Source organism: Octodon degus, unplaced genomic scaffold (assembly GCF_000260255.1).
Source record: "Octodon degus isolate 3935 unplaced genomic scaffold, OctDeg1.0 scaffold00014, whole genome shotgun sequence".
NCBI lineage: Eukaryota > Metazoa > Chordata > Mammalia > Rodentia > Octodontidae > Octodon > Octodon degus.
The window spans coordinates 9397759-9420471 of NW_004524590.1; the positions used below are offsets into that span (position 1 = coordinate 9397759).

Genomic DNA, 22713 nt, shown 5'->3' on the forward strand with positions numbered 1-22713 from the left:
CTCTCCTTCTCTTTTCTTTTTTCCCACAGCGCTGGAATTGGAACCCAGCCCCTCAGGCACGCTTGCTTGCTAGGCAAGCACTCTACCACTGAGCTATACCCATAGCCTTTAAAAAAAATTCTCTAGATTTCACAATTCTGAAATTAGAACAGAATTAGAACTTTATTTCTTTCTTTGTTTTTTGATTTTGGGTCTTGACTTAAGGTTCAGGTTGGGTTTGAGCTCACTTCGATCTTTCTGTCTCAGCCTCCTGAGCGCTGGGATTACAGACACACACGGCCTGCCTAGCTAGAGGTTTTGCTCTGTCTTGGAGTGAATTTCCCCTCTCCTCTCAAATCATTGTTTAGAATTTGGGAAACAGGCAGGCAAAGGTAATGTGGGAGGGACCCACACAGTGGCGCCTCGAGGCAGACGAGGGAGAGTGCAAAGGGGAGCAGACACGTTGCTGGGAAAGGAGAAGGCAAAAGAAGCGGGGAGGAGCTGGCACGCGCTTAGACTGCCTGCCTGAGTGACCTTTCCCTAGTCAGGCAGCCTCTCTGGGCTTCTGCTTCCTCCTGTCCCAGGGCCACTGAGATGCTAACTGCCACTCTTAATTTCATCTGAGGCTCAGGGGAATCAATACCTGACCGGCACCCTAGGTCAGTTCAGCGCACATGCCCTCGTTCATTAGGACCCTGGATGGTGGCTTTCTGGATGGCACCAAGTGGCATGAGGAGGATGGCGTGGTCAGTGTGTTGCCTTGGGCAGCAGGGGTAGGAAGGTGCAGTGAGAGGCCGCGTGGCTAGGGCAGGGCCTGAGCAAGGTGGGGGAGATGGCACTTCTGGAGAAGTGTGGACTGAGGTCCTGCCAACAGCCCTCATCTGGGGACAGGCCAGAAGCTGAATTTCCCAGGGCCCTGGGCGTTACTGTGTTTGACCAGCAGCCTTTTGGGCTTGAGAGGGAGCCACAGCTCGTGGCCTGTGAAGCCTGGATTGTGTGTTCTGCTCATCCTGCGCTAGTTGGCACCTAGGTCTCACTCAGTAGTTCTGCCCCTTGGGCAGGTAGGAAAAGGAACTGGGGACAGGTGGTGACTCTGCCCGGCCTGAGTTGAGGGTGCCCTGCAGAGCCTGGGGTCAGTGCTAATTGGCCCCCTTGGGCAATGTAAACTCATAATGACCACTTGGCCCTTGGGCTTCTGCCAGCGCCATCTGCATTCTTCATCCAGGGAGGCGAGGAACACTGGAAAAACCAGTTAGGGTGTGTGAGGCTCTTTTTATGTCCATGGCAAGGGCATCCTGGACTCTTGGTTCAAAAGCCTGCCTGGAAGTGTATCTAAAAATCTGCCTCTTTCCAAAAGTTGCCCTTCTGATTAGGCCATCACCACTCTTTCAGACCTGTGCCCTGAGCAGGCAGGTGAACGGCGTGAGGGTGTAGGGTTTTGATGGGACCAGCACCTCGCCACCCCTGAGCAGGCTGGCGAGGTGTGTGTGTGTGCACAGAGCCTGCACGGGCTGTGTCCAGAGGTTACTGCGCAGAGTGAGACAGGGTCGGCTGGCTGGCTGGCCCTGTCCCTGTGTGGTCAGCAGCATGTCCGGGCCTCGTGGGAGCTGTGGCGCCCAAGCTCTGCGATGCACAAGTTGCGTGACCACTGTGTGCACTTGGCATGTCATTGCTGCTCAGCAAATATTTGGGATGAGTGATTCAGTTTCCTATTCTTTGCCTAGTTCATTATTCACTGGTGTAGAGCATTGATAGATTTTTTTTTTGGTGGAACCGGGGATTGAACTCAGGCCCTTGCGCCATCTCCCTGGCCTCATTTGTTTCTTTTGCCTGCTATAACAAATTGTTAAATGTGTGTTGACCTCAAAATGTAAAAAATGAACAAAGAAGGGATGGGGATGTAACAGTGTGAAGGTGCAGGGTTCGGCCCCCAGTTACACGTGTGCACAAAGGATAGTTTTTCTCTCGCAGTGCTGGAGGCCGGAAGTAGTAGATTGGCAAGCACACCAGTCCCCTTCTGGGGAGTTAAGAAACATGACTCTTTTGCCTCGGTCAGTGTCTGCCTTCCGTAGCTCTCGGCCACATCAGTCCAGTCTCTGTCTCTGTGGTCAGATAACCACTGCCTCCTCAGTGTCTCCGAATCAGATACTCATTTTTGGATTTCAGGCTCACCCAGGTAATCTGGGTTATCACCTCATCTCAGAATCCTGAACGCTATCAGCTCAAGTCTGTTTTTGCAAATGTGCAGTACAAGGTCAACATTCCCAGGATTACAGAAGTAGGGTCAGAGATAGCTCATGGACGACCATATCCAGTTCACCAAAAGAGAGGGGTTTGTACTCTTTTCTTTCCTTTCTACACTGGTGAGCAAATCCAGGGCCTTGCACATTCCAGGCAGATGTTCTGCCATTGAGCTACACCCTGGCCTTTCTATTTATTGGATAAATTGCAGGGCCGGCACAGCATGTGGTGCCAGGGATCCAAGCGCAGCCCCCTGTGGCTGCCTAAGCTTGCCTAAGCAGGCGCTTTAGACCGCTGAGCTATCTCGCTGGCCCCGATCAATTGCTTTTGAAAACTGTGTAACAACTGTTAGCCAGTAGATTTGCTGTTCCTAGTTTGTTATTTGCATCAATTAGACTTTTTCATTTATGTGTACATAAAGTTTTATGTTTTATATAGCTGTTTCCTTTTCCCCCTTGATTTTCAAGCCCAAAGTCCTTTCCTATCAATTATCTGATAGATAAGTCATCATTCATGTTGAAATAAACCTTAAAAAACTGAGTTTTATAATGTTTGGAATATGCTGCGCTATGATGTGGCTACATGGAGCTACAAAGTATATGTGTTGCCCAGTGTATGGTTTCTGTCTAGTGGAAACTTGAGACGATTCTTTTAGAGTATTTCAAGGTTCATTATTATTACTGATGTCCACAGTGCTGTACGATGCACCTATTAAATTCATTGCTCCAGTATAACACACTTATATCCTTTGGCAAGTGTGTCCTTTTCCTCCCCCACTTAAGAAACCGACTTTTTAATCCAGTGGCGATTTATTTTCATTTGTGTTGTGAAGTGAGAATCTGTACTTTTTTTTTTTGAAACAGGATCTCTGTGTAGTTCAGGTTGGCTTTACACTGACTTTATAGTCCAGGCTGGCCTTAAAATCGCTGATCCTTCTGCCTCAGCCTCCTGTATGCTGGAATTACAGGCATGTGCTACCACGCCCGGCTGAGAAGCTGTACGTTGAATAGTGTCTGCTTTGGGATCAAATTGTGTGTGTGTGTGTGTGTGTGTGTGTGTGAGAGAGAGAGAGAGAGAGAGAGAGAGAGAGAGAGAGACCAAGGTTTCAGACTGAAGTAAAACATAAGCATAAATGGATGTAAAACCCAGGGAGACCCCAGTAGGGTCTGTCGGTCTGTGTGTGCCGCCAGTGTCACTTTCCCGGTTTCCACAGCGTAGGGTTTCCCTGCGATGCCGTCACCGTCACCGAGAGCCATCTTCATTCAGGGCAGTCTGCACTGTGAAAACTAGAAAGGGGCCGGGGCCGGGGCTCGGCGATAGAGCATTTGCTTAGCGTAGGCGGAGGCCTGAGTTCAGTCCCCAGTGCAGAAAAAACGAAGAATCTGATCAATTCGGATTAAATAATGTATTCTTTTTCTTGTAAAGCATCCTTTAGTGCTTCAGAACTGTGGTATAATATTTATATTGGGAAAAATGGACTTTGTTTGATCCACATCTGTCATCTTCCATCCAGAAGCATACTGTGTCCATTTTATCCAAGTTGTGTCTGTTCTTCTATAAAACGTGCAGATTTCTGCAGGTTGTTTAGATACTAAGGAGTTTTGTGTTGTGTTTATAGATGGATCCTGCAGGGGCCAAGGATTCGATCCCCAGGCCTGCCTTGCCAGCCCTGCCCCTGGGGCGTGCTGAGACAGCGGACACCTGTAGACCCTTCCCTAAACAAATAAAAAAGAAAAAATTATAGATGGATCCTTTCTCCATCTGTGTTCTCCTGCCAGCTTATGTTGGGCCTGTACAGTCACTGACCAGAACCCCACACCCTCAGATACATCAAATTCTTCTAACTGCAGAGAATGCTTTTCATTCTCTCGCTAGAGACAATGTTTAACAGGCTTCTTCCTTTAAGCTTGCTCTCAGGAGTGGTGTGGTCGGTTATTTACCTACTGATGTCTCCTTAAATACCTCATTCTGCATCCAGGGGTGTGTGTGTGTGTGTGTGTGTGTGTGTGTGTGTGTGTAGAACGTGGGGGGTGGGCTCTGAAGATGGAGTTGCATTCTGTGGTTTTAATGCTAACTTATTTTCTTGGGTCTATTCCTTTGGCCACTGGTGAGATGAAGATTCCCCACAGTGCACTCTTTGGGGAGTCCAAGGTTCACCGGGTTGAGTGGACAGACTTGGGTTCAGTCTGAAGAATGAGCTCAGCTGGCCGTGGACTTTCCTTTATTCTTTCTCTTGTTCCTCTGAACCTTGAGGCATGGGTAGCTCCTGAGAGCAGTAAAAGGCTGCTAGCTGGATGAGCCCCAATTTGGAAACACCCAGACGTGGAAATTGTGCCATCCATTTCCCTTAGGTCAATCGTATGAAATCCGACTGCTGGAAAACCGCAAGTTGGGAGACTTTCAAGATCTCAACACAAAATATGTCAAGGTCAGTCCTGTAAGCCTTGCTGGGGGTCGATGGTCACACTTGGAGGTGTGGAACTAGGAATTGGCAGGTCTGAGCACCTGGACCTGCTGGGGTGGGGAAGCCCTCAGAGGGAGCGATGGCACCCGCATGACCCTTGGCCTTCATGGGCACGCTGAGGCCTCCAGCCCTGCTCTCTAGAGTGTGAGTGTGGAGCCAACAGGGTAGCAGCATCAGGGCCAGAGTGGCTTGGAGTGATGGAGCAGGCTCTGATACTTTGCCATTTACTGAACCTGAGCTGCAGCTTGTTCATCTGCGCAGAGGGCTTATAAATCAGACATATGTGTAAGGCATTTTGCAGTCCAAGGATGAATGGTAGTCATTAAGCCAGCCTTGGTAGCACAAACCTCTAAACTCAGCACTGGGAAGCTGAGACGGGGGATCACAAATTCAGGCTCAGCCCAGGCACTTCAGTGACTTAGTGAGACCCTCTGTCAAATGAAAAACAAAAAGGGCAGGGGATATAGTTCATAGCAAAGGCTCTGGTTCAATTCCCAGTACTAAAAAAAAAAAGGTATTTGTTATTCTTACCATTCTGAGTATTCTTGAGGTTCTGAAGAGGGAGTGAAACATGGATACCAAGAATTGGGAAGGCACCCCAAGGGGAGAGGCCTAGAAATATGGGGAGGGTCTGCCCTTGCTGGACTAGGGAGGTGGCTGGGGTTCCTCCTGGGTTCCCCTTGGCCCCACAGCCAGTCTCCCCCATCGCCCTGCCTTCCCCAGAGCATCATTCGAGTGGTTTTCCATGACCGCCGGCTGCAGTACACGGAGCACCAACAGCTGGAGGGCTGGCGGTGGAGCCGGCCGGGCGACCGCATCCTGGACATTGGTGAGTTCCAGCCTGAGGTGCTCAGAAAACCCTGCTGTCAGGGAGTTCGCTGAGAACGCAGCAGAAGGGTCAGCGTCAGAGACATGATGGACAATATCTTGGTTACTTTTCTTTCCTCTTTGCTGGACCAAAACAGCTGACACCCAGAATTAAGGAAGGAAAAGTTTGTTTAGCTCATAGTTGTAGATATACCAGTCTATCAACAGCGGGCTCCAAGGCATGTGGCACTAGATAGGGGGGCAGACAGTTCAAGGTGGTGACAGGCAGCAAAAGCACAAGAGCAGAAGGGAGACGCAAACGAGCAAGACTCTGTCCCTCCCTTATATTATATGTGGGCTACCCGCCCTGGGGTGGGTACAGCACTCACACCCATAATCCCAGTGCTGATCATGAATCAATCCCAGACTCTAAAAGCCAGCCTCACAAACCATACCAGGCAACAAAAACTAAATTTTGGGGACTCAGGTCTTAGCCCACAATGCTTTGTGTCTAGTCTTGGGGCCAGGTAAATTTTGGAATTTAAAGGTGGGATGACAGGGTACGTAAACCTGTAGCATCATGGAAGGCTAAATGCTAGAAGCAGGCATCTGGATGCAGTAGTTCATCCCAAAACCAAAAGGAATGAAGGCTCCTGAGAGCTCTCTGGTGCTTGGGTATTTCCAGCTACCGTGAAGGAATTTGGACCTGTAACGAGTGTCCTTCCCCGAGTGCTTGGGAGAGGCTGACACTTGCGCTTTTGTGTGTGTGTGTGTGTGCAGATATTCCACTGTCTGTTGGTATCTTGGACCCCAGGGCCAGCCCAACCCAGCTGAATGCAGTTGAGTTCTTATGGGACCCTGCAAAGAGGGCGTCGGCGTTCATTCAGGTGAGTGTGTGGGGGACCTTTGGGGGTTGGGGCACAAGCTGCCCATTGGACAGGATTGACCGCCAGAGGAAATAGGAACCCGCCTCAGCCACAGAGAGCTGGCTGATCAGCAGGGTTAGGAAGGGGATGTGGGGTGTTGTGGAATGCTGTTCGGGTTCTGCTTTCATAAGCTTTTTTAGAAAAAAAAAAAATCAGTATTTCCTAGCAGAGATAATTGGAAAGCGGACATTTTCCCCATTGTAGTTCCTACTATTGAGCCAATTACATCTTTTTCCACCCCTGATGGGTCCTGCCTTGCTGTCTACCAGGTGAGCTCAGGGTGCACAGGCGTGGCCACCGCCGGCTCCACCCACTCTCACTCGCTTTCCCTGCGTGTCCCATAGCACACTTCATTCCCCAGATCATGAATATAGAGCGTGGTTTTTGGTGTGAGGAATCAAACTCAAGACCTTGTGCGTGCTAAGCAGGCACTGAGCTGTCTCTCCAGTTGAATATAAAGCTATTAATGCAGTAGCTGTTTCATGGAAGTCATTCGAGAAAAAAGATCTCTTTTTTAAAACAATATTTGTGTTGTGCTTAAGAATCATTAACATGATGTTGTTAGGTATTTTAGCATATATTGTATTGTTGTAACACTGCTATAGTATTGTAACAAATGTGTGTCGAGTGGATGAGCAACACAGAAATGGCTCCAGCCTTCTGGTCATGCATCCAGCCTGGCCGTGTAACCAGGGCATTAGAGCGGGGTCAGGGTTTGGCTGAGGGCCTTTCCTGGAAGTCTGGTTTTGCCAAGGGAGGGGTCCCTGCATGAGGAGCCAGAGTGGGGTTCTCAGGACAGTGGCTTGGAGCAGTGACAAGTTCTCAGTGTGTCAGGCAGGGGCCTCCAGGAACGCAGCAGAGGCAGCAGGTGTGTCTTGCGGCTGGAGGGCAGGGAGGCCCTGGCCTGGTACAGTGGCCTGGGTGAGCCGGGAGCTGGTAGCAGCTCCACACCAAGGAGGCGGCAGGGATGGAGGGGGACCTAGGGAAGTGGGACCTGCCATCCTGCGCCTGCCCGACTGCCTGCCCCTCATCCCCCCAGGTGCACTGTATCAGCACAGAGTTCACCCCCAGGAAGCACGGGGGCGAGAAGGGAGTGCCGTTCCGGGTGCAGATCGACACATTTAAGCAGAACGAGAACGGGGAGTACACGGAGCACCTGCACTCAGCCAGCTGCCAGATCAAGGTGTTCAAGGTAGGATGGCGTCAGGACCGCCTGTTCGGGCACATCAGCAGGGCTTAGTGGCTAGGCCAGGAGCACAGCAACTGTCCAGGCCAGGGCTTCTGTCGGGCCTGCCGTTGGGCAGAAGCCACACGTCGACACAGGGCGAGGAGCCGGCCCCCGCCCATCCTGCTCCCCTCGGCATCTTCTCACCTGCAGCGCCTGCTCAGCTTACACCGGAAATGTTGGGGGCTCTGACTGTCAGTGCATAGCTCTATGAGGACTTTCTAAGAATGACTGATTTGTCTAGCTTTAGATTCTTTTATTCATGCTGGCAGCTTCCCGCATCTAGATTCCCCAGACTATGAAGTTGTGCCCGCCCTACCACCTTGGGTACTGGCCTAATGTAGATGTTATGCTCTACATAGGCTTTGTCCAGAGGAAAAACAACAAAACAGTGGGTGTAGCTCAGTGGTGAGCACTTGCCTAGAACATGGGAGGCTTCGTTCACACACACACACACACACACACACACAGAGGGAAGGAGGGAGGGAGAGACAGACAGCCACAGGGAGACACTGGAACAAGCATCTTCTGACTCTCAAACGTGCTTCCTGTTTCTCCCATTCTCGCCTCCTTCCATGCAGTCTCCTGTCTCTGCTTTTCATCTCTCAGTCTGGACTGATTCTTTCCTGAGGATGGTAGCCAGCAGCCATGCTTGCTCGCTGTCCTGTGCCCCTCAGGATGGGAGCGGTATCACATCAGTCTCAGGCATGAGGATGGCCTTGTGCCCCAGAGGCCTGGTCTGCATCTTGTGCCTCTAGCAGGTGCCTGCAGGGCGAGTTGCCACCTCCCTGTCAGGAACTGTCTTGAGTCCCTAGCCCTAGTGCCTGGCTGCCCACCTCCTGTACATCAAGATGGATTTGGAACCAGATGACAAAATTCTGTCCCCTGGGGCTGGAGATCAACAGTGAGTCATTTCAGCCAGGGCTCAGGAGAGAGAAATCTGGGTCTGAGTTGCTTTTCCTGGCCTGGGGGTAGATGTAGGAGTAAATCCCCACAGGCAGAACTGTGACCCAGGTGGCCCCTGAAGACGCAACTGTACTGTAGCGTCCTCTGCCGGGCCTGGTACCCTGTGCGCTGTTGGCAGGGATTTGGGGGCCATGCTGGTGCCACAGCCTAAGGTGGCAGGGAAGGTCTCTGCTCGCTCGCTTGTGGGAGCCTGCAATGAGAGGGCCTGCCTCTGAGGGTGTGGCCTGGGGCTCCTCGGCCCTGGCTGGCTCTGGATGGGCACAGCCCAGGCAGGGAGGCAGAAGTGGGGTGACGAATGGTTTATCTTTTGTGCCAGGGCAGTAGAGGAGCTGACTTCAGAATCCACTTAGGGTTAGGAGTCCTAGGAGGAAAGGCCCCCAAGGGACGCTCGATGCGCCACTGGGTTTGTTTCTTACTGTTGTGCCGCGGAGTTAGTGGCTTCAAATGATGCCCATTAATCGCTTGAGCCAGGAGCTTGAGGCCAGCCTGAGCAGCACAGTGAGATCCTGTCTTGAAACAAAACAATGAAACTCCAAAACTAGAGCTGGGTGCACTGGTGCCTCCCCGGAATCCCCGTTCTCAGGAGGCTCAGGCAGGAAGATCACAAGTTTGAGCCACCTCTTGGCTCCTTGACAGCTTAGAGATACCCTGTCTCAAAAGAAATGAAACACTGATTAAAAAGACTTGAGATGTAGTGCAGTGTTAAAGCCTCAAGTTCAATCCTCAGTACATGATAGATAGATAGATAGATAGATAGATAGATAGATAGATAGATAGACAGACAGGCAGGCAGGCAGGCAGGCAGATAGACAGATAGATGAACGTGAAAGTAAAAGGAACCTGGGGCATAGCTCAGTGGTGGAGTATGTGCCTAGTACGTGTGAAGTCCTGGATTCTATCCGCAGCGCTGCAAAATGAAAACAAAACAAAACACCCAAAATTATGTACATAGATATCTAAAAATCAGTTGGGAGTCTGAGGCGGTCTCACTTGGCTAATGTGTCAGGAGAGTATCCGCCCATTCCTGTTGCAGCTTCCAGAGGCTGCCTTATCTGTTCTGGAGCCTGGGGCGCCTCCCTCTGTCTTCAGAGCGGCAGGAGTGGCCTGTGTCCTTCTCACAGGACACCACCTGACCTCTGCTCCTTTCCGCGGGCCTTTTAGAGGCCCCACTCAGTCAGGATTACCTTCATACTTGAGTATCAGTTAATTAGTACCTTAATTCCATCTGCAGATGTAATTTTCCCTTTGCCACATAAGATCAAATTCACACACTCCGCTTAGGCAGATGCAGGGACCGGGTTCAATCCCCACCTGCCTGCCGGCCCCACCACCAGGGTGAGCTTTGAGGGGCTGTTGAGACTGGGCGTGGTGGTGCACCAGTAATCCCAGCACTTGGGAGGCTGAAAAACAGGATCACTAGGAGTCTGATCTGTGTAGTGAGACCCTGTAGACCCTATACTAAACACATTAAAAAAAAAAAAATTCACGCATTCTGGGCATTGGAGGTGCGGACATCTTTGGGGCTGTGATTCCACCAGTTCTGTCTACGCATACAGTGGTCACTGCAGTCTCTAGGCCCGTGGCCCACTGTAGGAACTGTCAGTTCTGGTCCACTGTGGATATCCTGTGGCTAGTGGTCCTAGCCTGGCTTGTGGTTCATTGTAGGTGGATGTGTCACTCGTGTCCCCTTGTGGCCCTCTTCTGTCTAGGGCAGCTGTTCCCCTGAGGCATGAGACTGGCTGCAAGGCCCAGATGCCCTTGGAAGTGACTCTGTTTGCCGGACACCCAGTATTGGCAGCCTCTCCTTTATCACTTAGTCATGTCAGGGTAGCAACATCATCCTGTGACCCTAGGGACCTGGCAGGAGTCTGCAGAGCTGGGGTGAGGGGGTCTTCCATAGATGGCCAGCCTTTCCCAGCCCACCTGCATTGAATAGACCCAACCAGTGGCCACTTCAACTTCCTTTGCTCTTCATGGGTGGCCTAAGGAACACGCTGTGGCTTGTCCTGGTCCCTTAGGGTTAGTTCCCTTCTCGAAGCAAGTGGCCACTAGTAGCAGTCTTTCCCAGGAGCTTCCCCATGAGCAGCTATGGGGCAGGCCCAGTAGCAGGCTCCATGAAGGGCTGCAAGTTTGTTCAGGTGAGAGAGCGACTATCTTGTCCAGGAGATCCTGCTGCATTCCCTGGGTGAAGCAGGCAGTGTGCGGGCCTGGGTTTCCCACCAGCTGCCACTTCGGCTCCTTTTGGACCAATGGCACCCCATGCTTTGTACCTGCAGCCAAAGGGAGCTGACCGGAAGCAGAAGACAGACCGGGAGAAGATGGAGAAAAGAACCGCTCAAGAGAAGGAGAAGTACCAGCCGTCCTACGAAACCACCATCCTCACAGAGGTGAAGCGAGGCCCCTGCCGGGTTTGGGCTGTTCTTTGGAGTCTTGGAGGGTCGCCTGTCCGGATGGGCAGGGGGAGCCTGGCTGTGCTGCTGCTGCTCTCCCGCGTGTGCGTCCTGGGTCAGGGCGCCCTTCCTCTACAACCCAGAGTGGGAAGGAGGTTCAGAACTTGTTGCACCTTCTCTGCTGCCTTTGAATGCACTTAACATTACAAAATTAGGGTGTTTTTATTACTTTGAATAGGTAACAGGTTCGCATAATGCAAAATTTAAAATAGTGTTCAAAATATTGCAGCCACCACTGCCACAGCCCCTCTGCTGTTCCCTCTAGGACGGCTGGCCTCGCTGGTCCCCCACACAGCAGCCTGACCTTCTCTGTACCTGCGGCTGGGGAGCAAATGGTTCTGCCCCAAGCCAGCAGTGTGCATAGACACACCTTTCTGTACCGTGCGTTGTCTTCATTTAATAGCTTATTTGGACTCTGGTCCCGGTCTGTTCATAAAGAACCTGCTGGCTCCTCGCCCGTCTTTTTACTGCTGAGCAGCGGTGGTCGGTCGCTGGATGTGCGGGCGTGGCTGGCTCTGCCATCGCGGATGGAGGCGCAGGGACCAGCTGCTCCTGCATTCTGCAAGCAGTGACATGTCCACGGGGCTCTCTTCTCAGAGCGGGCTGCCGTGTTGGACGGTGCACCTGCTCGCTTTTGGGTGGGGTGTCACTGTGCAGTTCAGGCTGGCCTTGAACTCACCCTACAGCCCAGGCCGACCTCGAACTGTGGCAGTCTTCCTGCTTCAGCCCCCTGAGTCCTGGGGTTGGAGGCATGTGCCACCACACATGGCCCTTTTTTTCAGTTTTGGGGGCAGAACCCGTGCCATGTGCGTGCCAGGCAAGCACTCCACCTCTGAACCACACCTCCAGCCCCCGCCTTGGCTATTGGGTGGTTTGGCTAAATACCAAAGAGCGTTTCCTCTTAACCCCAACACCAGGGGCAGCCTGCCGCAGCCACCCTTATGCCTGAGGCTGTCTTCAAGGTGCGTGCTGTCAACTCTTCCTCCCTGTGTTCTGCTGTCGGGCCCACTAACCCACACTGGCATTTATTTATGGACTAATTGGACTTCCTCAGGAGGCGTGCGTAAGGTGTGTGTGGCCACGCTGGCCGGCTGGGGCTGAGGCTCTGTTAGAGTGAGGCTTGGGCAGCACCAGCTCTGAGGATGCCTGCCTCTCTGTGTGTGGCTGGCCACGGTGGAGGAGGATCTGCGGTCGGGTGCTATAGAAACTAATGTGGTCAAGCACGTGGCACTTTACATGACTGAGGCCAGCAGTGGCTGGAAAGCTGTGGTCCAGGAGGAGTTGCATTTTGTGGATGAGAATGCGGACCCCTTTCATCCCACTCCTGTCCCTGCCTGGACTGGTGAGACTGCCAGAAATGTCCCCTCCCCAGTGCCACGCTTCTCTTCCTGGCAGAGCCTCAGCTTCTTTACTGTTCTCCTGGCTTCTGGGCAGAGGAGAGGTGCAGGTGGGCTTCGTGCCCATCCGTCCCCGTCCTCACCATAAGGCAGTGCTGATGCTGGGAGCCCACCTTGACCCCGGGCGCTACTGACTCCCTCTTCTATCGGCTCATCAGCGCTCCTTCTTGGGCTGCCGGATTTAGCACCAACAAATTCTCGTCCTCCCTCACAGCAGTTAAACATTTACCGAGGCTGGGGCTGGGTAAGTGATAGTAAATCTTCAGGAATGCTCCCCACGGCCCTCTGGATTGCCAGCAAAGGAAGAAATGCAGAGTTCATTCATCTGCGCGCTTGCCCCAGCGAGCCTGTAGTCTCCGCTTTCGTATTTATTATTTCTTTGGGGGGATCCCAGGTGGCCTTGTTTGGACTTGTGTGCTGGAATTGCTTGACGACACGCATCACATTCTGTGTGTGTCTGTCTCCCAGAGTCCCCAGAAGGAGGCTGACGTGGACAGACACACGGAGCTCTAGTGCCTCTCCTGCCTGCAGGGTGTGGGTTTTAATAGTGGATTTTATATTTATTTTTTTCTTAGGAAGTTGCCCGTAGTCCCTCGGGCACTCGTGTACCCACGCTGGTCTGCACGGGGAGAAGTTTCTGAGCCACAAGCCTGTTCTCATCGCCCTCCTCTCTTCTGGGCTCTGCATCACAGGGCTGCGATGTTCGCTTCTTGGGTTGGACTCCTGGGAAGCTGGCAGAGGCACCCTTCCCATTTGCCTGTTCAGGGGTGACTTCCTGAATGTTAGATCACTCCTCTGCTGTGCTTGGCTTCCCCTGTGCGGCCCTAGGGCACCCTGCGCAGCTGTGGCTTGCTGTGGGCACCCAGCAAACAGGATTCAGCGGACCAGCCGGGGCGTGTGCTGGTGCCAAGAGATGCGTCCGTGGAAGGGCCGAGTGGACGGGGCAGTGCTTTTGTGGCCTCTGCTCTGGCTGGGGATTTCTGGTCACGAGTCACGTGCCTTCTCTCTCCCCTCTTAGTGCTCTCCATGGCCGGATGTGGCTTACCAGGTGAACAGTGCCCCATCCCCAAGCTACAATGGCTCTCCCAATAGCTTCGGCCTTGGAGAAGGGTAGGTCTCATCTTTTTCCCTTTGGTCCCTGGGTCACGGGTGGTAGGTTCCCTTCTGAGTTTTCCCTTCTTCCCACTGTCTGGTACCTGTTTAGGTGGCAGCACGGCTAGCTGGTGTTGTAGCCATAGCTGTGTTTAGCTTTTGCGTGGCATCTTCTGTTCTGTCTACGCATCTATAAACATCATCTAGTAGGACAGCAAGCTGCTCACCATTTTCCTTGTAAATGTAGGGCCTGGGTAGGTTAGGACAGCCTTGTGGGTAGGCTCAGGCCCCTTCTGGGGCACAGCAGCCCTTCCAGAAAGTTCCAAGAGTGTGCTAAGTGGCCCTAGTGCAACCCTTTCTGGTTCCTTGTCACCATCTGTGCACACTCAGGACAGGGCCTGTCCACGCTTGATCCTCCTTCCCTGGGCTTCAGGGTTTATAGCACTGAAGCTGCCCTCTGCCACCTGCCTGAGGTGCTCAGCCTCAAGGACACTGATGGGACAGTGCTGAATTACAGAGCACTCTGCCTTCGCTGGCTGCGCAGCCGGGGCCCACGACACTGCTGCGATGGCTCCCAGGCCCGCTGTGGGAGCAGGGGTAAAGGCAGAAGGACACTAGGCCGTTTCATAGATGAGTGCAGAACCCAGGTGGTTTCTGCCCGCCACTGTCCTGAGGCCCTGCTTGGCAGACTTCCCAGAACTTTCTAACGCAACAACCAAGGTGCCCATGAACTTGATTTTGCCAAAGTGAAGCATCCTCCTGGGAGACTAGAAAAGGGCTACCGTTAGCTGCAGCAGGCCTAGTCTCACGTCTTGGGGTAGCTTCCCTAACCCTCCTGAGCTTTGACTTCCTCTCTACAGAAAGGGCATAGAATTCCACATGGGTCAGGAGTGCCAGGCACGTAAGGCCTGGCCTTTGCTTCACTTTTGTGAAAGGTAGTGCTGTTCTAACAGCTGACCTGATTGTCATCCTTGTGAGGATTTAAAAACAGACATGGTGAAGTCTGTGTGACCTCGTCTGTCATGCCATTGAGCAGCCTGAAGTACACTGCTGGCACCATGCAGCTCTCGCAGCCCTTGTCTGGAAGGTCCACAGCAGGGAGGTACCTTTCTCTTACCTATGAGTGCAGGTGTTTAAATCTGCACCTTCCTGAGTTGGCCCTTAAAGAAGACCACGGGCGGCCCTGCAAGGAGCACCTGGCGGCGTGTTCATCACGCGTGGATGCCGACCTGTGGCTGTGTAGCCACTGCAGGTTCCAGTCCTATGGAACGAGTTGGTTGATGACTTGTTTGGCCACCGGTTTCCAGGTGCTGATTATATGGAGGAGTGTGGCCAGGTCCTTGTGGACAGCCCACCTTCCTCTTGCGCTGGGGCCAGGAGTGAAACTCTGAGCTGGTGGGAGTTCTCATCAGCTAGCAAGGAACCTCAGTGGTCGCTCCAGCTCTTCAGGAACAGGGGTTAGCAAGGCGCAGGCCACTGTAGCCGTGCAGACTATCTGCCTGCCTCCGTAGGTCCTTCAGGGATTCGGAGGGACTGGATACAACCTCTTAGATTTGTCTGCCTCTAGAAATTCTGGAGGACTCATTTCATTTACAGTAAGTCTCATAGTTGATGGGACATAAGCACCAGGACAGGTGACTAGACCTTCCCCGTGTCTCCAGGGACTGTCCCTGTCCTCATTCCCTGTTCCTTTCCTATTGCAGCAACAGCTCGCCGACACACCAGGTGGAGGCCCTGCCCGTTGGCAGTGATGTAAGTGTGTGTGCTCGGCTCGGGGGTGGCGGCCTGGTGGGCTCTGAGCAGCATCCAAGGCCTCCTCTTTCTCCCACAGCACCTGCTGCCCTCAGCCTCCATCCAGGACGCCCAGCAGTGGCTCCACCGCAACAGATTCTCACAGTTCTGCCGCCTTTTTGCCAGCTTCTCAGGTGAGCGTCCTGGAACTCTGTTTAAAACTCACAGGCACTGGGGAGCACGCTGTTGGAGCGGCCCTCTGCCCTGGGGGAGCTGTAGCTGTGTCCAGGAGATCCCCATGGATGGGGCTTCTCTCATGTGTCCCGGCCCTGGGCTAAGGCCAGAGAGAGGAGATTCTGCAGCAAGGCGCTTCTCCTCGATGTTCCCAGGCATGTGTGGCTTTAGGGCACTGCTGGTTGACTTTAGCTGGCTCCCCTCGCCTGCGGGAGTGGGTAGGCTCTGGTGTACTCAGGAGCGGCCCCCTGGCCCAAATAGGGGAGTGCGTACTACACACATCTTCACTGAATTCCTGCCCAAAGTGTTGCTTGTCTTGCTGTCTCCAAAGCTACCACCTGAGACTTGACAGGAAAGCCATCGGTGAGACAGGAAGGCTGCTGTTTCCTTCCTTTAGAGGCTGGGTGTGGTTGAGCACACCTGTAATCCTAGCAGTTTGGGAGGCTGAGGCAGGAGGCTTGCACACTTCAGGGCAGCATGAGCAACTTCGCAAGGCTTGAGCTCAGCATAAAGAGTCAGCAGTGGAACTCCGTGGGGACGTAGTATTGCCTAACATGCTCCAGCCCAGGACGGAAAGAAGAAGAGGCTTTGCAAGCTCCAAGTGGTGGTCCTCAAAGAGAAGTCTGGGCAGAGGTCCAGAGGTGGCCTGAGCAGCGGGCCTGGCTGTCAGGCAGCTTAGTCCAGAGTGACTGGGAATGGAGGTCTGGCCTTTACCCAAGGGCTGTCTCCTCAGCCCTCTGTGGCTGTGCAGGAGCAGCAGCATCTGTTACTTGCAGGTCTGCATCCCTACAATGTTGAGGGTGTCTCTGGGAGGGGCTGGCTGGATCCTGCCCTCTGGGGCTTTTGGTATTCAGACAGTGCAGATGTGAACGCCCCACCTCAGTGTGGAGTGAAGGGCCTGTGACAGGGAGGAGCAGCTGGCTGGGCTGGGGAGGGGAGGGCTTGCCAGGGGCTCCTCGAGCCAAGGCTGGAGCAGGAGGAAGGGCACCAACTGCGGGGGCTGAGGGTGAAGAGCTCCACAAGTAGAGAGAAACAGCAAGGGCCATGAGCCATCTTGCCGTGGTCAGAGCAGAGGACTCAGGAGACTGTAGCAGAGTCCTGGAGGTTGGGCTGGTGTGGCTGATGAGGTCAGAGAGGCTGAGAGGGACTCAGGTAGAGCAGTGGAAAGACCCAGCTCTCACTCCCAGTGCCCGGGGAATCACGCTTCAGACAAAGTCTCACGATGCAACATCTAGCATACTTGTGCTTAAACAATTAAAAGCATTAGACAACAGCGATGTATGCACACCCATGGTTACAGCAGCGTAGCTTCTGATAGCTAAATCTTGGCAACAACCCACATAGATGCCCATCAGCCGAGGAATGGATAAAGAAGATGTGGCTGGAATACTACCCTGCCATACAAAGGGATGAATTTGAGGCACTTCTATGTAAATGGATGCAAGGGACGGGTCTACAGGGTGTTCAGGTTCTCACTACTAGATTGGACTCATAGTGATTCTCCTGTTTGCAGCCTCCCAAGAGCTGGGATTACAGGTGCACGCCACCATGCCCAGTCTCAATTGCTGTCTCAGTGTGTCCTGGGGGCAGGGCCAGCAAGGCAGGCCTGGGGATCAAACCCCTCCACCCCTGCGCCTGCTTGCAGGTGCTTTAATCTGCTGAGCTACTTGGCTGGCCCTGAGACTATACTCTTAAGTGAAACAGATCAGACTTGCTCACATAAACATCACCCTGTCTTCCTGATGTGAGAAACTGAAAGAGCAAATGAGGACCAAAATGTACAATAGATACTGTGAAATGAGAAGAAGTTATTCAGAAGGAAGAGCAACTAGGGTGGGGAAGGGGAAAGAAAAAAAAAAGATTTAAAAAAGGATACAATGGAAACAAATAGGGAGGGAAAGAGGAGTTGAAGGGAGGGGAGGTGGTGGAGCAAAAAGAGGAATCCAAATATATCACGTACAGGGGCAGACTCCCTGTGATGAATATGCTTCTTAGGTGTATCTAAAATGTACCAATAGGGGCTGGTGAGATGGCTCAGTGGTCTAAAGCATCTACTTAGAATCAAGCTAAGCTAAGCAAAGCACAGGGACCACGGTTCAATCCCCCAGCACCACATGCCAGCCAGCCTCCGCCCTCTGGTGGGCTGAGCTGGCCACACACACACACACAAAAAAAAAAATAAAAAAAAAAAATAATAAAAAAAAAATTTTAAATGTACCAATAAACTTAAAGAGTCCAAGGTGGTGGGACTGTCTGGGAACTGCCCTTCAGAAAGCACTCAGGCAAGTTCTGTCAGCGCCACACAGGCTGGCCTGTGACCCAGCAGAAGGCCTCCTGTGCTGACCAGAGACGTGTGGAGAATGATTCGCAGAGCCGCTGCGTCGCAGCCTGAGCGGGAAGCACCATCAGCAGAGTGAATGCCCGAGCTGTGGCACATTCATGCAGTGGATCATGCACGACAGTGGCATAGAGCTCCGCAGGCGGGGATGAGGCGCCCTGGGAGGCTGAGGAGCCCCCTTAGTCTGTGCTGGGTCCCCAGGGGTGTTCCGGTGTCAGCCTCCTGTGAGAGGTAGACGTACAGAGACATGCCCTTGTCACCACTGCCAGCATGCTGGTGAAATGACCCTCGCAGATGCGTGCCAGTGAAGTTACCGAGGGAGGCGGGGCAGGACCTGCCGAGGATCCGTACACGTTGGCGAGCGGCAAGCTTCTGGGGTGGTTTAGCTCTGTGGTGTTTCTCTCAGGAGTGTCTGGTGCTCCCCAAGGGTGAGGCCAGAGCTTCCCAGGCCCCCGGCCCCTGTGTGAGTCTGTGGGTGCTCAGGGACGAAGCCCTTTCCTGTAACTCATGTCCCTGTCTAGGTTCTGACTTGCTGAAGATGTCCAGAGACGATCTGGTGCAGATCTGCGGCCCTGCTGATGGAATCCGGCTCTTCAACGCCATCAAAGGCAGGTGGGTGTTTGCTTTTCAGGAAAGCTAGCGAAGTCATTGCTGACTTTTTTGGCCTTGAGTGGGCTGGCTGGTGGGGACTGGGCAGCCAGCCAGCCTAGGAGCCGTGGGCCACTTGTGCTAGTGGGGCAGGCAAACTTAATTTTAAATTTTATTTAACTTGAGTGGACTTCACTTTTTATATTCTGGTGCTGGGTGCTGGGTTCACACCCCAGGCCTCATGCATGCTAAGTATGTGCTCTACCGTGGTGTTACACCTCTAGCCTTATGCTAAAATCATAATAGCCACAAACAGACAGGGAGGGAGGGATAGAGGGAGGGAAGGAGGGAAGGAGGGGAGGGGAGAGAGAGGGAGAGAGAGAGAGAGCGCCCTTGGATTTGGAGTCCCTGTCTGTGTCTGAGCTATGTGGTGAGGGGAGCCTTTCTCTCTCCTTGGCCTTACTTTCCTCACCTATAGGATGACAGTGACCCACGCTCCCTCCAAGGCTATGTGAGGACAGCATGAGTCCTGTATGTAAAGTGCTTTTTATTTGGTGGCACTGGAGGTGGAGCCCACAGCCTTGTATGTGGCTAAGCTTGAACTTTGCTATGGAGCCACACCCCAGCTCACTCTTGAGGCCTTCGAATGCAACAGGACATGGGGAGGGTCCTCTGTTGCTCTTCCCCTGCAATGCCTGTGGGGAATTCTTCAGGGCCCGATGGGCTGGACTCTGTCACTTCCTATCCTGCTTCCCCACTTTGCTTCTTCCTTTAATCTTTCCCACTGTGGTCTCCTCACTGTGTTCCAGAATATTCTAGAACCATGGAGCTCAGTCTACCACATGTGACATTTATTTCCTTTCCTCCTGCCAGGAACGTGAGGCCAAAGATGACCATTTATGTCTGTCAGGAGCTGGAGCAGAACCGAGCATCCCTGCAGCAGAAGCGGGATGGCAGCAGTGACAGCAGCCTCTGTGGTGAGTCTCCGGGGCAGAGCCCAAACCCCGGGTTATTCAGCCTATACAGCGTTGGCCTCGAGGCCTGGCCCCAGCCTCAAGATTTCTGATGAGCATCCAGGCCTGGTCCCCTGATTTTCATGTCAGCCTGTGAAGCATAGGCTGAGTTTGCCAGATTTCCCGCGCATTTAAAGGGCAGCCACGTGTGGTTTTGGGCAGGGCATAGTGTGTGATCTGACTGCTTTTGGCAGCGTGTAGCTCACCATTCCTGGTGCACCATCTGAGGCTTGGGGAGGTACCAGCTTGCTCCAGGCCTTCCTGCATCCTGGAGTTGCAGAGCCAAGATTTGAACCCATGATTGGCAGACCCGCTGGCCTCCCTTGACTGCTCCCCATGTGGCTCCCAAGGGAGGAAGTGTATAGCCACACTCACTCTGAGCACTCCTGGTGGCAGAGGTTATTGTGAACCCCATCAGCCTGAGGTCCATCTAGTTCTTTATGACCTGGGACCTGCTTTGTTTTACGTATAAAATCATAAAATAATGAAACTGGCTGAATAAGGTTGAAGAAGATAAAAAAAGGAACACCATTAGAATTCTGTCCCACAGAGGGGCCCTAAAAGTGGGGCTGGGGTTTTTCCTAGTCTGAGCACTAGCAGAGACTGGACACAGTGACTGCCTTCTCTGCCTGGGATCTGCTGGTGACTCAGCCACCTTGAGATCTCGCGAGAGCAGGCCTTGGCCAGGTGGGAGCCCTGCAGCCTCAGCCACCCCTTTGACGGGAGCCACCTGTGTGTTCTTAGAACATACCAGGCCTCTGGCTGGAGTTTTGAACCAAGCGGTTCTTAGTAGAGGGAGAGGTTTGGGAACCTTGAGTTTAATCCAGTTGTGTTTGTATTTGAGGACCTCTAGTCCCTCGGAATTGAGTAATCTACCCGTTTGTCCTGGAGTTTGCTCCTTCCCCCAGCCCTGGGCTTTGTCTAAGGAAGCACTTCCATTGTTCGCGGTACTGATATCTCTTCACTTGCTGACCACACTGGGCCCCCTGGGGCCTCCCGTGCTCCTTAGGGGTCACAGTGCTCAAGCTGGGTGTGTTTTGCTTTGTGGTAAGAAGGAAAGGCTGGTGGTGCCCAGACCCTTCTGCTGCTGGTAGCAACTGTCTTTAAGTGTCAGTTTGCCACCTAAAGCCATCAGTAGCCTTTTTAGACTGGGCAGGATGGAAAGGTAGCCCAGGGCTCCTCCCCCTCCCAGAGCAGCCTGTGCACCTGGCTGCCTCCTGCCTCTGGGTGTCCTTGGGCCTGGGGGGGGGGGTCCAGAAACCAACACGTTTTACACAGGTGTGCCAAGGGAATGAGAGGGGCGCAGAGAGCCATGGCCTGGCACCTGTCCACCTCGGGGCACGAGGCTTCTGGACAGGTCCCCCTCACGCTGCCAGGAACATCTGTAGGTAGGCATCTGCTAACTTAATGGCCACTTAAAGGCCAGGCACTCTCCCCTCCTTGCAGTGTACCATGCCATCTTCTTGGAAGAGCTGACCACCTTGGAGCTGGTGGAGAAGATCGCCAACCTGTATAGCATCCCGCCCCAGCACATCCACCGAGTCTACCGGCAGGGCCCCACGGGCATCCACGTGCTGGTGAGCAACGAGGTGAGGCTGCCGCCAGCCCGGCCTCCAGGACTGGGGCTTTGGACTTGTGGGAGGAGTCCCCGGACCCTGGCCAGAAGTGTTGGAGCTTGCAGACTGCTAGCTTGCACCAGGGGGCTCCCTGCTTGGCTCCAGAGGCTGCCTGCAGTGCTAGCAGGAGATCTCTGCGGCCACATCTAGGTCTGGCTGGATGCCCGGTAGCCCCATTGGCACGGATCCCATCCCTGCCTCCAAAGCTCTGAGTCAGGGCTGTGGAAGCAGAGTGGTGCTCTCCCGGAGTGTGTGGCAGCCCCAGCTTGAGCCGCAGGGAGGGGTGAAAGGGCTGGGGGTTGATGAAAGAGCATCGTTGGCTCACAGAGGCCGAGAGCAAGGGTCTCTGCCAAGGGGTGAAGGTACTGTGGCCTCCCTGGGTCTGTCACCAGAAATGCAGGCCCCGTGGAGGCAGAAGCCACTGAGGGCAGAGGGCCCAGGCACTGAACAGGCGCTTGGAACTGTGCCGGCTTTCCAAGGAGTGGAGTGTTGACAGGCTGCTGACCAGGGCAGGCGTTCTGCACACATGGTAGAACGGTGCTTCTACACTTGTTCCATCCTGTGCCTTCTTTTGAAATGGTAACAAGTGGCAGCACATACTAAGGCTGTGTCTGTCCACTCTCTATTACCAAACCCCGGGGAAGCTGTAGTGGGAACCAGGTAGTCCAGCAGCTCCGACCAGTGGATACCCAGCTTCCCTGGAAAGGAGAACAGTGCTGGTGGGAGCCACTGTGGGACTCTGAGCCCTGACCTGGCCCCCAGGAGGCCCTAAGCTGCTTCCAGAAACTCTGAAATCCCTTGTGTAGAGGGTTAGAGAAAAAACTGGGTACTGGAATGGGGGCTAGACAAAAGGGACGTGGGCTTCAGGGGTGGGCAGCTGTCGCCATCAGAATTGCCGCCCCTCCAGCGAGTGGCCCTGCGGAAATCCGCACAGCCTCCCTGAGCCTCAGGGTGGGAGTGATTGTATCTATCTGGCCAGTCCGGGTAAAACCAGAAAACGGGGCTGGAAACAGGAATCGCTAAGTGGGGTCTCCTGGTTGTGGACTGTGCCGTGCTAGGCTCTTGTTTTTAGGCTAGATGTTTATTTGGGGGCGTTCTAGCTAAGCAGCAGTAACCCCTGCTCCAGCCCTTTAATGTTCACTCGTTCATCTTCATCCTGGAAGCTGGCAAGACTTTTTTCTTCCTTTCATTCATAACTAGCACGAGTCAAGCAATGTAGAATGCAGATAGGTGGCTGCTGTGGAGGGCCCTTTTGGGCCCCAGAAGGGCTGACGGCAGTTCTGATGGGATTCTGCCAGGTGTTTTGAGAGTGCGTCTGTGCGCATGCCCTAGGGGGTACACGCACGCGTGCGTGTGTATGGGGGGAAATAGGTGCGGGGTTTAAAAGACACAATGAAGATTCGGCCTCACATTCATTTGCAACTTGTAATTTTTGTAACCAAGTCAGAATTCCTTCCATAAATTGACATTCATATCCAATGCAACTGGTTTTTTTTTTTTTTTTTTTTGCTCACATTTTACAAGTAAGGAAAATGAAGTACTTAGTTGCTGACAGGAGCGCTTACTCCAGAAAACAGCTGGAAAGGCAACCGCCCTGAGCGCGATGGGCCATGGGCGGTCTTAGGGCCTGGAAGGCATGTTGCTTT

The 22713-nt window shown here is 53.3% G+C and overlaps 1 protein-coding gene across 1 annotated transcript in view; it reads left to right on the top strand.

The window, feature by feature from the left end:
* Positions 1 to 22713, top strand: part of Tfcp2l1 (transcription factor CP2 like 1) — a 59361-nt gene that overhangs the window by 31490 nt on the left and 5158 nt on the right. Inside the window, exons 3-13 of the mRNA XM_004626343.2 lie at positions 4572 to 4648; positions 5408 to 5513; positions 6272 to 6378; positions 7457 to 7609; positions 10885 to 10995; positions 13474 to 13565; positions 15251 to 15299; positions 15379 to 15472; positions 18372 to 18462; positions 19312 to 19415; positions 20898 to 21040. Coding sequence (XP_004626400.1) covers positions 4572 to 4648; positions 5408 to 5513; positions 6272 to 6378; positions 7457 to 7609; positions 10885 to 10995; positions 13474 to 13565; positions 15251 to 15299; positions 15379 to 15472; positions 18372 to 18462; positions 19312 to 19415; positions 20898 to 21040 — 1127 coding nt within the window. The remainder of the gene's footprint in view (positions 1 to 4571; positions 4649 to 5407; positions 5514 to 6271; positions 6379 to 7456; positions 7610 to 10884; positions 10996 to 13473; positions 13566 to 15250; positions 15300 to 15378; positions 15473 to 18371; positions 18463 to 19311; positions 19416 to 20897; positions 21041 to 22713) is intronic.